Source organism: Eurosta solidaginis, chromosome 2 (assembly GCF_040869045.1).
Source record: "Eurosta solidaginis isolate ZX-2024a chromosome 2, ASM4086904v1, whole genome shotgun sequence".
NCBI classification, from domain to species: domain Eukaryota; kingdom Metazoa; phylum Arthropoda; class Insecta; order Diptera; family Tephritidae; genus Eurosta; species Eurosta solidaginis.
Window position 1 is genome coordinate 303,344,095 of NC_090320.1, and position 17,571 is coordinate 303,361,665.

Below are 17,571 nucleotides of genomic sequence, written 5' to 3' on the forward strand. Positions count from 1 at the left end.
TTTAATGTCATTTGAATAATAAAATATGTTTTATTTTTATTTTAGTTATGTATGTCAATTTTACTTAGACCTTTTTGTCTGTAATTATGGAGCAGTATATAAATATGTATTTATGTTTTGTACATGACTAAAAACAGAAACTGCATTTACAAATCCTAAGCGAACGACAAGCAATGCGGGAAACAAATCGTTAACCAACAAAATTTTAAGTTGTGATTTGTTCATTAGTACCTACTGCAATACAGTATATATATGTATGAAACACTTATGTACGTATGTTAATGAAATGTATTTCTTTGTAGTGAAGTTCGTGTGATGATATCTGTACTTAGTATTGTTTGATAATCCTTGGTATGCGCTTTCATCAAGTATTACGAAAAACTTCTTAATTTTCGAAACTACAATTAAAGAATGTTGTAATTATATCTCTTTTTGCAGTAATTTTACATTTACTGTTACATTTAACGTTTACATTAGGCGGCACTTATCTTCGCCTTGCTGTGGATCCCCTTGTTGGTGGTAGAGCTCCTCATTGCCAGCAGCATCTACAGTGGATACACCTAAGCGACCACCATATGAGCGATGACGAGATGAGTGTGTTACAATTGTGCGCTTAACACGCTCCGAGCCAGCTACTTCCTCCCCATCTCCATTGAATAGCGATGTTTTCATATTATCTCCGACAAACCACTTTTGCGTCTTCATAACTATATTAGTAGGTGGTTCGTGGGTAGCACCAGCATCGGAGGACCAAACAGTTACAAAGGCGTCTGCATCAATTTTAACAGTGCGATGGAACTTGAAAGTGGTTTCATTGCCACCCGCGGTGCGTATTAGTTGCCATCCACCTATTTGAACCTCTTTGTTGCCCTTATTGTGCAGTTTTACAAATTTTCCCTCTGGATCAAGTTCTGAAATCTCGATATCGCCTTTTGCGCTGCCAGTTACAAAATATTCAGATTGACTTAAATCCTCCGACTCTTCAACAACAGTACGCTTCCTTTTCAGGGGCAATGTAGATGCGCCGCGTGATGGAGTTTTACGCAATGGCGTGGCACGTGTACCACGTATACTTTGACTAAACGAACCAGAAGCAGTTGAAGAGTGTGGTGTTATATTAAGACGCGACTCTTCACCACACAACAGTTTATCATAAGCAGCAATTTCCAAATCTAGTGAAACCTAAATAATATATGAATTGTATATTATATATAAGAGCATTAAACTACAAACTTACCTTAATATCCATCAAATCTTGGTATTCCTGCAATTGTTGGGCCATTTCATCGCGCAAGCGTTGGAGTTCGGCCTCTAAATTCGCAATATCCGCATTATGGCGTGCACGTTCACGATCTAGCAATTGCTCCAATTCGCGTAAACGTCCAGTGAGCGCAGCATTTGTGGATTCCAATTCACCAATGCGTGAATTTAGCGCATCAATGCGTGTGCGTGTAGTGCGTAATTCTTCGATGGCATTTGCAGCAGCATTTGAATTACGATTAGCTGCTGATTGCAAATTTTTCATTTTTTGTTCATACAATAATTCAATTTCATCGCGATTGGCACGCATTTGACTCTCATATTGATCCCGTAACTCTTGTAGGGACTGTTGCAATTTGGCCTCATATTGCTCAACCAAACGACCATCAATTTCACTGATCTCGACTTGGCGTCTTGAACGCGTCTCATTCATTTCTTGTATGTGAATTTGATCTTTGAATGTTAGTTCTTCGCGCAAGCTTTGTATGTTATTTTCCAAATCGACGCGTGCTAATGTTTCATCTTCTAATAGTTTTCGTGCCTCATCCAATTGTTGACGCAAACGTTCAAGTTCTTTTAGGGCTTCATTTAATTCATCGACAGCCCTTTTGCGATCCGCATTGGCGGTGTTATATTTGTTGGACAAGTCGGAAGCTCGTGATTCGTACATCCGAGCATTACCTAAAATACAAACATAAGATCGCGAGTTTATTATAAGTAGTTGGAAATAACAGCTTAAAAGAATAAATCGATGCAACGTACAATTAAAAAAAAAAAATTATAATAATAAATTGATAAGAAATGAATTCAAATAATGTAATTATCACTCTTGTGCTATGTTAGTAGGTGCGCATATTTGGATATGTACTATTTACCTTCGGCAAATGAACAATCCTTAGTTTTCTTGTCCAATTTGGCTTTTAGTTCTTCATTTTCATCCCACAATCGTTTAGTATCTATCTCTAATTTCGCCTTTTCGCGTGCCGTCTCATCCAATAAACGCCTCGCATCGCTCAACTCATTTTCGTACATAGACTTAATATTGGTAGCCTCCCGGGTGACCGTATCTCGCGTGGTTTGGACTTCAATGGATAGGCGTGCATTTTCAGTTTCTAAATTGCGCACACGATCTATGTAACAAGCCAGACGATCATTTAAATTCTGCAATTCAGCCTTTTCTTGCAGGCGTGAATGTCTTGTAGGACTCAAAGGGCTTGCAGAGCGATTACCGCCGGGAATCAGTGGAGTTGATGTGCCTCCTGGTTGCGGCTGGGGTGTGGCTGTACTGGCGCGTTTCGACTTCGTTGCCATTTTTCAGTAGTTGAGGGCCTGTAAATAGATTTTCAGCATTAAGAATTTTGCTATACTTGAAAGTTTTACTTTGCAAAAGTAATTGGTAACAATGATCGCATGAAATCCGCGAAATGGAATACAGGCACTTGCAGAACGTAAATGTCAAACAAAATCACTGTTGCCACTTTGATTCTTCCGCTCCAAAGGTGGCTCTTCCTATTGTAAGTAATCATTTGTATACTGGACAAAGAATTTTTCAAATACATCGAGTATTCGGTTAATCTAATCTAAATATGTAAAATGGTCTATAAGCATAGTCCTATAAACTTTTTTGAAGACATCACATTGAAAGACACCCAGCCCTACTTTTAGATTTTCCGAATCAATGAAGTATGGAGGACTTTGGGCCTTGGTAACAAAAATTGCTGCATTTTAATTTTCCCCTCACATTGGCGGAGCCACATATTTTTAAGGTGACTACGACGCGTCGTTTGAGACCTCTCCCAATATTTTTGGACGCTTATTAGCAGTCGATCCGTGTTTTAAGTTATTTATATGGTAAAAGTCTAGAACAGAGGTCGACTGTTAATGCGCGTGCAAAAATATCGATAGAGGTGTCAAAAGACGCGTATTGACCTCGACAACAATAATCGAACCCCCGTTCTAGACTATTACCATTTTGACGTACGTCAGACCCGTTTCATATTCTGCACTGCACTCTTTCCTACTTATAGTATGAGTTTGTGAAAAATTGGTTTGCGAAAATAAGCTTATGAGATAATAAATTTGTATGTCTTTGATGATACGATCCACAAAATAACAGTATTCAGTTCTTAGCTCTCATCACGCCACGAACGTGCTCTTTATTCGTATATCCCAAATTTGACAAGGGATGACGGAAAATCGTTCCAATATACATCATTTATCCACTCTGTCGGAAAATCAACAAAACAAAATAAGTGCTCTTTATTCCAATTTTTTAAACGGTTTTATTTAGCTATACTTGATAGACTGGCTGGCCGGCACGAATTTTGTAATTGAAATTTAAGTAACTTCCCGATAACCTACAAGCTTGAAACTTGGAATATAGTTCAGAACCCGATGACAATAAGAAAAAACCTCCGATAGGTGGCGCATGGATCGAAATATTTAAAAAAGTAGTATTTGTGGTCCGATTTGGTTACATTTGGAACACATAATACATACATACATGAATAAAACGCGACCTAAGAAAAAAACGCCACTAGGTGGCACAAGGATCGATATATTCAAAAAAAGTGTATTTGTGGTCCGATTTGACTCATATTTGGAATACATAATACATACATGAATAGAATGCGACCTAGGAAAAAAACGCCGCGAGGTGGCCCAAGGATGGATATATTAAAACAAATCGCATTTGTGGTCCGATTTGGCTCATATTTGGAATACATAATACTTACAAGAATAGAAAGGGACCTATGGAAAAAATCGTCGCTAGGTGGCGCAAGGATCGAGATATGCAAAAACCCGTATTTGTGGTCCGATTTGGCTCATATTTGGAACACATAATACATACATGAACAGAAAGCGACCTATAATGTCCGATTTGGCTCATATTTGGAACAAATATTACATACATTCCGGTAGAAGTGACATCAAAATATTTTGGAGTTCGAGGAGGGACAAGCATACGTGGCGCAGAGTCGAGTAGTATTTGGAAGGATTATGTATTGAGGACTTAAGATTGTAACAAATTGTCAGGAAAGAGTCCGTGTAGTAATGAGTCACTAAATGAACTAAATCCACTGCCACCCTACAATGCAAGAGGCATGCTTATCAATGTCTTGCCACTTGAAGTTAGACGTCTTGTTCAAAACGTAATGTTTATTTTTGACTTAATATCCGGTGCCATTGACTGCTCAGAACTACTTGGGCAGTTGACTTTCAATGTCCCTAACAGAGCTCTCCGCTTTCACAGTACATTCCGCGTTGAAGTGCTGCGTTCGAATTACTTCAGTTTCGCACCTCTTCTAAGAGGTCTTGTAGAATTTAATCGCCTATCCAGAAGCCTTGACCTGGATTTTGCCATGCCAAGGTCTCTGTTTAAGGCACGCATTGAGTCCTATTACTTACCTCAGTAAATCTTTTTTTTTTTTTTAATGGACGTTGTGGCAGCGCGCTGCCCTCAAGTGGCCCAATGAAACCAGGCTAATCCTGTTCACGCGATCGATTTATATATATATATATATATATATAACTTTTTTTATTTTTGTTTTTATTTTGCCGAGTCTTTGATGGGCAGCGGTTTGTCAAGCATCACTATCTGAGACTGCTCAGCTACAGAAGACATTTCATCAGCCAAGCGTAATACTTAAAGAGAACAGAAGCAAACGTATTATACATTAATTTAGAGAGGTGAGAACAATCTTTTTTATAGAAAAAAGGGAGTCCGAGCTATCAAATGTGTTTGAGTGAGAGTTATAATCTTGGCATAAACGCCGAAAAGGTTCATTTTGTTCGAAATTCGTTCTACATTGTTTCAGCAGAAAAGGTTTGAAGTGTCTCGATGTCCGAGAGGAAACGCAAAAGTTCACTTCATTCAGAAGGAATGGGCTCGAAATTGATCCATTTAAAAGTTTTGTCATAAATATTACACCAAGGTGGAAGATTAGTTAAAGAGTCCCATTGGAAATTTCTTAAGGCAAATAGTAAAAATTGTTTTTGTATTGATTCGAGACTGTCTGCATGGACTTGATAACGCGGATTCCAAATTATCGAGCCGTATTCTAATATTGGCCTAACTAATGTTGTAAAAAGTGCTTTAGTTATGTAAGGGTCGTTAAATTCTTTTGACCACCGTTTAACAAATGCAAAAACACCTTTGCCTTTATTCACTGTAGCATTAATATGAAGATTGAAACTAAGTTTGGAATCCATCATGACTCCCAAGTCAATAAAATTATTTACAGTTTCTAGACTATAGTTGTTAATTGTATATGAAGCTGGTGGCGAAACTCTCCGAGAAAAACACATGAATTTACATTTTTTGAGATTGAGCGGCATATAATTTACATTGCACCAGGTAACCAAGTGATTTAAATCCATTTGAAGCAAGGAATGTTCCTCAACCGAGGCACATGATTTGAAAAGTTTTACATCGTCTGCGCACATCAAGATTTTTGAGTATTCAATTGTACCAGATATATCGTTTATGAACAACAAGAACAGAATCGGACCAAGATGGCTGCCCTGAAGAACACCAGAAGAAACATTGATGACCCCCAGAAAGTGTATTTTTAAAGATTACTTTTTGCGTACGATAACCAAGATACGAAGAAATCCAACATATAAGACGGGGTTGAAAACCGTGTTGACTGAGCTTATGAATAAGTAATGGGTGTGATACTTTGTCGAAAGCTTTACTGAAATCGGTGTAAATTACATCAGTGTGAAGGCCTTTTCTAAATCCATTATAAACGTGGGTGGTAAATTCTAGTAAATTGGTGATAGGTGATTTGCCCTTACAGAACCCATGCTGCGAACTTGCAATTATGGGGGAAATGGAGAATGTTAGGTGGTGGGTAACAATAGCCTTAAATAACTTTGGGATAGCGGATAACTTTGCTATGCCCCGGTAGTTTTCTATTGAAGACCTGCTTCCATTTTTATGAAGCGGAATAAGAAAAGATTCCTTCCATATTGTTGGGAAAACGCCATAAATTAAAGATAAATTAAATAAATCTGTTAGCGGCTGATAGATGTTTGCAGCACATTTTTTAAGAAAGTGATAAGTAATGGGTGTGATACTTTGTCGAAAGCTTTACTGAAATCGGTGTAAATTACATCAGTGTGAAGGCCTTTTCTAAATCCATTAGAAACGTGGGTGGTAAATTCTAGTAAATTGGTGATAGGTGATTTGCCCTTACAGAACCCATGCTGCGAGCTTGCAATTAGGTGGTGGGTAACAATAGCCTTAAATAACTTTGGGATAGCGGATAACTTTGCTATGCCCCGGTAGTTTTCTATTGAAGACCTGCTTCCATTTTTATGAAGCGGAATAAGAAAAGATTCCTTCCATATTGTTGGGAAAACGCCATAAATTAAAGATAAATTAAATAAATCTGTTAGCGGCTGATAGATGTTTGCAGCACATTTTTTAAGAAAGTGTGTCGGGATCCTGTCGGGGCCGTATGAATATGATACTTTTAAAGTTTTAAAATAAGATAATACATCTTCTGAAGATATAAATGGAGCTCTGATTGATAACATGAATCAATATGGTATGGGTATTCATTAGGTGAAACGTTGGTCTCAATAGAGTAATTTGATTTGAAAAATTCCGCAAAGAAGTCGGCGATCTCTTGATCATCGCTGGAAATATTATCTTGGAATTTCATGGGTGATGGAAACCCTTTCACCCTGCGTTTAGAGTTTACGAATCCGTAAAATGCCTTCGGGTTGCAAGTTATATTTCTTTTCATTTTACAAAGATAAGCTTTGTAACACTTTTTGTTAAATTGAAAATACTTGCAGCGTAGAATCGAGTACTGTAAGTAATGGTTATGTAAACCCGTCTTTTTGAACAACTTGAAAGATCGAGACTTTTTATTCTTTAAAATTTTCAGCTCTTAGTGAACCATACTTGGCTTGTATCGGAATGTACACAAATCCGCTTAGGTACGTATTTTTAAAAAGACAGTAAATGGTATTGTAAAAGTGAGAAACGCTTTGCTCCACATCAGCATTAAATATTGGCCACACTATTCGAGATAGATCGCGATTTAATTTTTTAAAATTGGCCTTCTCAAAGTCGAAACGATAACTGGAGTTGTATCGTTTATTTCCGCTGTTACAAGCATAATTTACAACTACGCAAACTATTTTGAGGGAAGGGTGGTAAGCATCTTCAGGTTCAATAATGGGTTCGCATCGACTAATGGTATATTTAGATTCATCATCCACAAAGGCTAAATCTAACACTCTTCCGAATTTATTCGATTGGAAGTTGATTTGTTGAAGGCACAGCTCAGACATTCCGTCTAGAAATTCATTGTTGGAAGACTTTGACGAAACTGGTACGATATTAAAGTCAGAGATGCACCATGATATGTGTGGCATATTGAAGTCACCCAAGACAATAATGGAATCGGAAGGCTTTAGCATCGAATTAACAGTTCTTAGCAAGGAAATGTGATGCATATAAACGGACAGTTCAGAAGATGGCGGGATATAACAGATGGCCAAATAAATGTGGATATTTGCTAGTTGTGTGCGTATGCACAAGAACCCAGTTGTATCGGTGGCGGTTACGCAAATCTCTTCAGATGGTATTGAAGAGTGTACAGCAAGTAGAACTCCACCTCCAACCCTGTTCAGGCAGTCATTTCGATATATCTGGTAGTCATTACAGAGGATCTCTGAGTTAAAAACATGAGGTTTCAGCCAGGTTTCGGTTAAAGCAATTATATCGTAGCTTGAGTTAAATGATTTTAAAAATAGTTCTGTTAACTTGGTGTTTAAGCCTCTAACATTTTGGTAAAGTATATCTAGAGCAGATTTTTCGTTCAGTTTTTTGACTCAGTGTTATTAACAGCGATCTTTGCTAAGTTTGGAACACTCTTATTCCGCCTATATTCAAATTCCCGCACAAGTGCCCCAGAGGGCCAAAAATCTTTACTCAAGATAGTGTAAAAATGGTCAATAGGTACATCTAATCTAAAGGAAGATACGTTTCTTTCATAACTAAAATTAAATTTCCGAATTGTTACGTCATGGGTTTTCCTTTTTGAGAAGATATACGATTTCAGAGTATCCCTCTCGAATCTTGACACGAATATCGATTTTTTAGGAGGGACTACAACCAACTTCCTAGTTCCAGGCTCAGTCGCCTGAGAACGGTTTGCAGATTCAATATTTTTTCTAGCTGCTAGTTTTGTTGGAGGTGCCTTTGATGTTGAAGGCTCTACTGTAAGAGGACTTGGAGATGCTAAGTTTATTAATTCTATCGTGCTGGGTGTAGGAACGATTGGGTTTAAAATTGTTAAACGAGTACTAAGTTAACCTGTAATCTAGTCAGTAAGGTTGTTACCATTTGACTTAATAAAGATATGAAATGAAATGAAATGAATGAGAAATAATAGGCAATTAAATAAAGACTAAAAACTTGAAAATAAAATAATTTAAAAAAAATTTTAAGTTGAGCGGTTTTATTGAAAACAATAAATGAAGTAATAATAATACCAAAAGCTAGAAAATAATTAGGTAGGTCCTAGGTACTAGTCATCACACTCCTCGCGCCAAATTTCTAATGATAGTCATATATAAGACCAACTGAACCTTAATTAGGTTATGTTGCGCCTCACATTTTTAGAAATTTCACGCGCCCAACGCTTTTATTTAATTGTCTAATCAACGCCCTAGATTGATGAGTGTGATGACTAGTACCGAGGACCTACCTAATTATTTTCTAGCTTATAGTATCTATATATTAATACGCTAACAAAATTTCCATACAATCAATTGACAGGCTGTTTCGCATAGTTAGCGTACGTAAAATCATATAAAAGTTATATGAATCGATTCGTATGGATCAGCCGCAGTGCATAGGCCTGTTTCTGTTAACAAATATTACTCTTTTTGTTTATAATTAATAGAAAGTTTTTTTTAAATTCGAAAATCTGTGCAAATATCGAAATTGCCATCTCTAGGACCCATTATGTTCACAAACCCCCCTGAGTTCAAAACTCCAAATGCTGCATTGTCGCGTTGCTCATTGTCATCTCTACATATGTATATATTCGAACGCGCCAAACGGTGCTTCACTCATTTTCAGTTCAAATAAAATATTGTTTCCCATTGTTGCCACTTACCTATATTGGTCTGTACCAAAATTATTAAAAAAATGTTCTAAAATAATTGTTAGCGCACAAAAAAACTTTAAAGAGAAGTACTAACATAACCGGCCTATTTTTTTGACAAGTTTTACTTACACGTAAATGCATATGTCTTTATTTAACAGATTCTTTGTTTTTTATTTTAGGTGCTTTCAAAAAAACATGAAATCACAAATTATGAGTAAACTTTTGTTCAAACTCACTAAATTTATTTATTTATAACAATTAATTGCAAATTTGACTCAAAAATTTTTTTTTGCATTTCCATATTTTATGCTTATTTTAGATATAGCACGACTTATACTGAACAATAAATAAATTTGCTCCAAAGATATTACATTAAAATTTGTATATTGTCTTTTATGCTAATTTATTTTGATATTTCTTATTTTATTTTATTATATTATCTCTTATTTCAACTTAGTTTATTATTATTTAAATACAACTTGATTGTATCGGAAAATTTCACGTTGCATATTAAACGAAAAAACGATTTTAGGTCGAAATATTGCATAGGCCGTATATTACCCTACTATCTATATGCTAATACGCATATGTACATATTTGTACCGGCCAAATGGTGAGAGAACTACTGCCTCTCTCATTTACATTTCAAATAAAATATTGTTTCCCATTGTTGCCACTTACCTATATTTGTCTGTACCAAAATCTTTAAAAAATTGTTCTAAAATAATTGTTAGCGCACAAAAAAACTTTAAAGAGAAGAAATAACTTAACCGGCCTATTTTTTTGGACAAGTTTTACTTACACGTAAATGCATAGGTCTTTATTTAACAGATTCTTTGTTTTTTATTTTAGGTGCTTTCAAAAAAACATGAAATCACAAATTATGAGTCAACTTTTGTTTAAACTCACTAAATTTATTTATTTATAACAATTAATTGCAAATTTGACCCAAAATGTTTTTTGCATTTCCAGATTTTATGCTCATTTTATATATAGTTCGTCTTATACTGAACAAAATATAAATAAATTTGCTACAAAGATATAACGTAAAATTTGTATATTGTACACCACCTCCACCAGCCGGAGGCTTATAGTTTGATCACAATTTAATATTATAGTTACCGAAAAAATTCAAGAAAACCCAGTGAATTGAGCAAATATGGTGCTACCAGACATTAAAATACATATCTACAAATAAAAAACGACTAAATTTTTTAAGGCTTGTATGTAAACTTTACTGCGTCAATTAAAGAGGTGAACGGATCTATGTGGTCGCGATTTTTCTTGTAATCGCGCGATGTTTTATTCCAAATTTTAAATTTTTTATAAAATATACGTAAATTAATTAAAAAAACAACAACAATAAAATATACGTAAATTATTTAAAAAAAAATAAAAACGCCGCAGGCCAAAATTTGGATTAAAAAATTGCGCGATTTTTTATCGCAAATTTTGTATTTTTTCGTAAAATAAATAAATGGAGTTGAATGAAAACGATCCATTTTCCTCGTTGGTACTATTTAAAATTTTTCATTCGTTGGAACAATTTAGAGCATCTGGTAGCACCAAGCAAGCAGTGAATTAGATAAAATAGCTGTATGCTTGTGTTCGCGGAAAGTAAACAAATAAATTATTAAGTTTTACAATAATACGTACATTTAAACAAATGAAAATTGTTGTTTGTGGTTTTATAAACATAAAGTGTACTTATGTATAAAATTCTTGTGAAAGTGTTCGTATGTAGATAAAAAGTGATAGTTATATATGGTTGCCAGACGTCCCCACTTTCGGGGATTTGTCCCCGATTTCGACGATTTGTCCCAGCGTCCCCGCTTATACTCTAAATGTCCCCCCTTTTACGATAGCATTTTAGATATAATTTCAGTTTACGATGATCTCCTATCAAAAGTGGATGAACGACAAAATTGGATTTTATTCCATTAGCTGTAAGGACGAATTTGGCACAATTAAGAAAAGATGGAAAGGACCATGCTTGGGACGAATTTTTGGCAAAAATCGATATTGTTTATTGTGAAATATTAGAATATCTGAAACTCTGGACGTCAGGATTTTCGGAATTCAAAGTTTTCAAATGGTTGGATTTCAAAACAGATCAAAACTTGCAATATAGTGGAGTAGAACCGTGCCTCTTTTGTTTGCTTGAAAAAAAGTGACCATCAATGATTCTTTGTTACATGATCAAATAGTAAATTTCAGAAAATTTTTGGAATCCAAGGCCGATGATCACGATTTTTTTGCACAAAAATCTGCAACCGCCAAAATGGCTGCGTTTTGTTCAGCTAATAAAGATCTCGAAGGATATTCGGAACTACTCAAAATTGCTCAATTTTTCTATTCGATACCATGTCACAATGCGAACTGCGAAAGAATTTTCTCCTAAATGAGCTCGCAATGGACAAAAGAAAGAAATCGTTTGATTGTTTAAAATGTTAGGCATATCCTTCGAGTGAAGTTAAATTTTTCAGATTTTAATGTCTCGAATTCCAAAAAATTTTAACCCTTCCTGAGAATGCTGAACTTTTGAAAAAAATCAGCAATTCCCAGAAATATGTCGGGAAGTGCTGACTGAAAAAGGGCACAAGATTCTTGAAATTAGAAGTAAGAAAAAAGAATGTATAAATAATTATATGTAATAAACACCATGTTTGTGCGAATTGTTACAATATTCCCCTACCCTTTAAAAAATTTTTTGCCGTTGTCTGGGTGCAATTGCCCGTCTTCGACTGCGTTAAGAAGATTAAGCTTGGTCAAACTTTTTACTATTGAAATTTGATTACCTTTTTTGTTGGAAGTGTCCCCGATTCATATCTCGGGCATCTGGTAACCCTATAGTTTTACCATGGTAACTTGAACAACTAATTACTAGTAAATTGTTAATAACAATTAAAAATTACTCACTGATTCGCGTTGGGGAACTCCCTGAGAACTTATGTGCAAAATTTCAAAGTTCAAACCCATTTGGTTTACGAATAGAACCAATTGGTCCCTTAATGTATAGCCGACCCAAAATTTTATCTCTGTCCGGAGATATTTGCAGTTGAAGTTGGCGATTTTAATATGGTTGTTGTAATGTTGGGATACCCACAAAAAAATTGTGAACATAGGTGTTTTGCGCGGATATAGTTTTGGTCTCCAAACCGGTGTTGGACCCACCCAGGGCAATTTTTTATAAGCGCGGCCGAAGGCCGCCAACGCAGAAAGGTGTTTTGTACAAAAATACTTTGGATACCACCCCCGGTTTCGGAAGGATCCGCGGGTCATTTTTCGGTTTTTCTTTAACATCTTCTGAACGACTTAAAATTTTTATTTTCCGGTTTCGGATTATTAATACTGATGTCAAGACGCGTCTCTCGATATTTTTTGACGCGTATTAGCAGTGTCATGCAGTCGTAAAGAATTACCTAAAAACCAGTAGCACAAAGATTTTTTCCGGTAATTCTATACGACAGCATGACACTGCTAATACGCGTCCAAACTATCGAAATAAGTGTCAAAAGACAACAATAATCCGAAACCGGAAAATAAAAATTGTATCTCTGTCCGGAGATATTTGCAGTTGAAGTTGGCGCATTTCATGTGGTTGTTGTAATTGTACCCACAAAAAAAATTGTAAACGCAGAAGGACATCACCGTGGCGGTAGCCACGGTTATACCACACACCCGAACTTGGCATGGCGTAGCCCAGGGTTGTTTTTTATAAACGCGGCCGAAGGCCGCCAATGCAGAAAGGTGTTCTGCGCAAAAATACTATTTCACCCCCAGTTTCGGAGGGACCCAGGGGTTTTTTTTCGATTTTTCGTTAATATCTTTTGAACGAGTTTAATGGTAATAGTCTAGTTGAGGGGTCGACTACTAATACGCTACCAAAAATATCGAGAGAGGCGTCAAAAGACGCGTATTAATCTCGAGAACAATAATCCGAGGGCGGAAAAGAAAAATTTTACCTCTGTCCGGATATATTTGCAGTTGAAGTTGACGATTTTCATGTGGTTGTTGTTGTGGTGTACCCACAAAAATAATTGTGCATCACCGTGGCGGTAGCCGAAGGCCGCCAACGCAGGAAGGTGTTCTGCGCAAAAATACTATGGATCCCACCCCCGGGGTGTTGTTGTTGTAGCGATAAGGTTGCTCCCGAAGGCTTTGGGGAGTGTTATCGATGTGATGGTCCTTTGCCGGATACAGATCCGGTACGCTCCGGTACCATAGCACCATTAAGGTGCTAGCCCGACCATCTCGGGAACGATTTATGTGGCCACATTAATGTGGTTATTGTTGTGTTTGCACCCACAAAAAAAATTGTGCATCACCGTGGCGGTAGCCACGGTTTTACCACACACCCGGGCATGGCATGGCGTAGCCCAGGACTATTTGTTATAAGCGCGGCCGAAGGCCGCCAACGCAGAAAGGTGTCCTGCGCAAAAATACTATGGACCCCACCCCCGGTTTCGGAAGTACCCACGGGTCTTTTTTCGGTTTTTCGTTAATATCTTTTGAACGGGTAAAACAAGTTAACTTCCGCTTTCGGATTCTTGATCTAGACGTGAAAACGCGTCTTTTGATACCTCACTCAAAAAAGGGCCCAATTTTAGGGGGCCCCTAAACTGCACAATTACCGCGCGGCCGAAGGCCGTCAACGCAGAAAGGTGTTCTGAGCAAAAATACTATGGATACCACCCCCGGTTTCGGAGGGACCCGCGGGTCTTTTTTCGGTTTTTCGTTAATATCTTTTGAACGGGTAAAAAAAGTTAGGTAATAGTCTAGTTGAGGGGTCGACTGCTAATACGCTACCAAAAATATCGAGAGAGGTGTCAAAAGACGCGTATTAATCTCGAGAACAATAATCCGATGGCGGAAAAGAAAATTTTTATCTCTGTCCGGAGATATTTGCAGTTGAAGTTCGCGATTTCCATGTGGTTGTTGTTGTGTTGGTACCCACAAAAAAAATTGTGCATCACCGTGGCGGTAGCCACGGTTAAACCACACACCCGGACGTGGCATGGCGTAGTCCAGAGTTATTTTTGGTAATAGTCTAGTTGAGGGGTCGACTGCTAATACGCTACCAAAAATATCGAGTGAGGTGTCAAAAGACGCGTATTAATCTCGAGAACAATAATCCGAAGGCGGAAAGGTAAATTGTATCTCTGTCCGGAGATATTTGCAGTTAAAGTTGGTGATTTCGTTAATATCTTTTGAACGCGTTAAAATTTTTATTTTCCGCCTTCGGATTATTAATACTGATGTCAAGACGCGTCGTTTGACACCTCTCTCGATATTTTTGGTAGCGTATTAGCAGTCGACCCCTCAACTAGACTATTACCTAGTTAACTTCGTCTAACTGCGTCTTTTGATACCTCACTCGAAAATTTTGGCCCAAATTTCGGTGGATACCGTAAACTGCACTAATTACCAAACTTAACGAAAATTTCACAATATTGCGTAAAATCTGGCATCGCCCTATAGACATTAAAATTCCTCAATTTTTTCCGCACTATTCTTATTACGGCGACTGTACTGTATTACTTCTTCTCTTCCATTTCTTCATACATAATCTTTTGGTCTAAATTCGGAATTCAGGGTCCGGTTTTCATTAGACGCAAATGCCGCTATTCAAATGTGCAAGTAAGAAAATAATTAGATAAATTGATTTCATACGGCGCCAATGAGAAATGCCTTAAGTTTAATTGGCACATAAAGCCGCCATTATGAATTGCAGCACTTTTGACACGCCGCGCATTCAGCATTCACGCTACTTTTACATTTACACAATTTTACCCAGAGCACCAATTGGCTTTTACACACACATGCATTCATATTTTTAGCCTTTTTTCAATACGCACCAAATGTATAACAAAATTTAGGTAAATCGTTTTATTTAGAAATTAGCAGGCAACTTTTACCAGCAGCAGACTCACTTCGTTAAGAAAATTCACTTTTTCACTGTTGGAGGTTATGATGCATTTCTACCGAACTGTCAGTTATAATAAAAGTGGCGTTTCGTTAAGTCAGTGCTGCCAAGTCCGTTTACTTTTTCACACGCCCTTTTTCTTTTTTTGCTCAGCTTTCCATCCCTATTCGTAAATATTATTTTTTTACAAAAAAATTTTCAACAAACTTGCTTTGTTTTTATTCTCATGTATTGTTTTATTATGTGGTGAATATTATTGAAAATAAAGCAAAACCAAGGACGCGGTGTAATGCATTGGAGTACAAAATGTATTGTTATTGCGTTTTTGGCATCAATTTATTGTGAATTTTTGGCAGATATTCTGCAACTTTCATATTGTAAGTGGCCTGCAATGCCAAAAAAAATGTTAAGCCACGAAAATGAGGACGAACTTAAAGCAGTGATAATTGCAGACCTACATCTGCTGGGTCCAATACGCGGACATTGGCTGGATAAACTGTACAGAGAATGGCATATGCACCGCAGTTTCCAGGTACGTAAGCAGCAATCATAACAAAAATACTTTTGACATAGATATTTAAATGCAATTTTAGGCCACAATACGACTCTTCGCACCGGACGTCGTCTTTGTATTGGGCGATCTTTTCGATGAAGGCGATTTTGTAGATAATCGAGAGTTTGAACGTTTTGTTCAACGATTTCATCGGCTATTTAGTACACCCTCAGGTGTGCCCATCATAAGTGCTGTGGGCAACCATGATATTGGCTTTCATTACAAGTAATTGAATAAAATATTTCAAGAACTAAATCTTACGTAAACATTTCTCTTGTTGTTGTTGTTCTCTTCAGAATGGATAGTTACTTCATAAAACGCTTTGCCAATCATTTCAACAACACTGGTGTGGAAATGTACACAATAAAAAACAATCACTTTGTAGTGACCAATTCAATAGCGATGCTTAATGACGGTTGTGGCTATTGCAATGCAGCGCTAAATGACTTGAGTAAAATTTCAGGTACATTTTTAAAGTATTTACTAAGAATATAAAAACAAATTATTTCACTAATAAAGATTCCTTCAACATTGCAATCAAGCTCAACTAATGTGTCTTCAAAGTGGTGATAAATGTCGTGAAGTTGAAACGCTGAAAGAACATCATGTCTATAGTCGGCCCATTTTGATGCAACACTTCCCGACTTATAGAAAATCTGATGCTGTATGTAAAGAGCATGATGCGCCGAAATTTGACATATTTCGCGAAAATTGGGAAGTACTTTCAAAAGAGTCTACCGATTTAATAGGTGAGGCCATAAGTAAGAAATTGTGAGATGAACAAAATCCCTTACGAACTGTAAAGGATCGTTTACGTTAACAACGTAAAAAATCAATTTATTTCGCAGGGGTAGATAGTTAGATTTATCCAGAGATCGATTGCTAAATATGTATATGATACATTGGGATTCAGGGGTTTAATAAGCAGGAATTCAATAAATAAATAAGCGTAATACAAAGCTTTGTAGCTTCAGAGCTTCGACAACTCAATTGTCAACCCCACCTAGGCGATGTGAATTTTGTTATCTGTTATGAATGTATTACACACATTTTTAGCAGGTGAGGCTCTGACGACCTCATAGAACTATCCTGTGGGGTCGGCGGTAAGGTTTAAAGCAATCATATTAATCGTTCCCGAGATGGTCGGGGTAATAACTTAATGTTATCGCAACGTACCGTATCTATATCCGGCAAAGGAACCTTAACATCGATAACACTCCCCCAAACCTTTGACTGATACAGATTAGTGTGTGTTTATTATTTTGTATATGTGTTAAAAAGCAATAATCGTCATATTAAAAGTGAAGGACATAGGCGATATTTTCGTATTTATCCGATCAGTTAATTTATCTAATTTTATATATAATAAGCTGATCTGATCTATTTATGTGGGGTGCGAATAAGACAAAGCTTTTTCCACCTTACAGCTCAACGTTTCGCTAAGATTTTCTTAGCATCTTCAGGAGCGTAACTGTAAGTTTATTTAGAAATCCATAAAAAAACACAATACACATAGGCGATTATTGCCTGAAGACCAGCCCGACTGCTCTATTAGAGGATGGTATAAAAAAAGTGGTTTCACAAAGTCATAGTAATTTTCATGTACCCCAATTCCCTCCTCTCATAGCAAACCTTCAAAAATATTTAATATTTCTTATATTTTGGGCTAGATTTATTTCAATGTTAAATTATAAAAT

The 17,571-nt window shown here is 36.7% G+C and overlaps 2 protein-coding genes across 5 annotated transcripts in view; one reads left to right on the plus strand and one right to left on the minus strand.

Annotated features, from left to right (window-relative positions):
- On the minus strand, window positions 1–15,380 carry Lam (Lamin). Of its 2 annotated transcripts, none has more exons than XM_067768849.1 (5): window positions 15,329–15,380; window positions 2,136–2,589; window positions 1,238–1,941; window positions 460–1,182; window positions 1–398 (listed from the first exon to the last, which is right to left on the minus strand). In XM_067768849.1, the coding sequence occupies exons 2-4, from the start codon at window positions 2,569–2,571 to the stop codon at window positions 469–471; spliced, it is 1,854 nt and encodes a 617-aa protein (XP_067624950.1). In that variant the 5' UTR covers window positions 2,572–2,589; window positions 15,329–15,380; the 3' UTR covers window positions 1–398; window positions 460–468. The 2 variants fall into 2 exon arrangements, with proteins under 2 accessions (XP_067624950.1, XP_067624949.1); XM_067768848.1 differs by having other exon boundaries at window positions 15,254–15,379.
- PGAP5 (Per1-like protein PGAP5) overlaps window positions 14,939–17,571 on the plus strand; it is a 3,846-nt gene continuing 1,213 nt past the window's right edge. Inside the window, exons 1-5 of one of the 3 annotated variants that reach the window (XM_067768852.1) lie at window positions 14,939–15,035; window positions 15,678–15,853; window positions 15,915–16,099; window positions 16,171–16,337; window positions 16,417–16,623. In XM_067768852.1, the coding sequence (XP_067624953.1) occupies window positions 15,014–15,035; window positions 15,678–15,853; window positions 15,915–16,099; window positions 16,171–16,337; window positions 16,417–16,623 (757 nt within the window). In that variant the 5' untranslated portion in view covers window positions 14,939–15,013. Of the gene's footprint in view, window positions 15,036–15,496; window positions 15,854–15,914; window positions 16,100–16,170; window positions 16,338–16,416; window positions 16,624–17,571 lie in introns of those variants that run through there. The other 2 variants (XM_067768851.1, XR_010949980.1) reach the window with 2 other exon arrangements.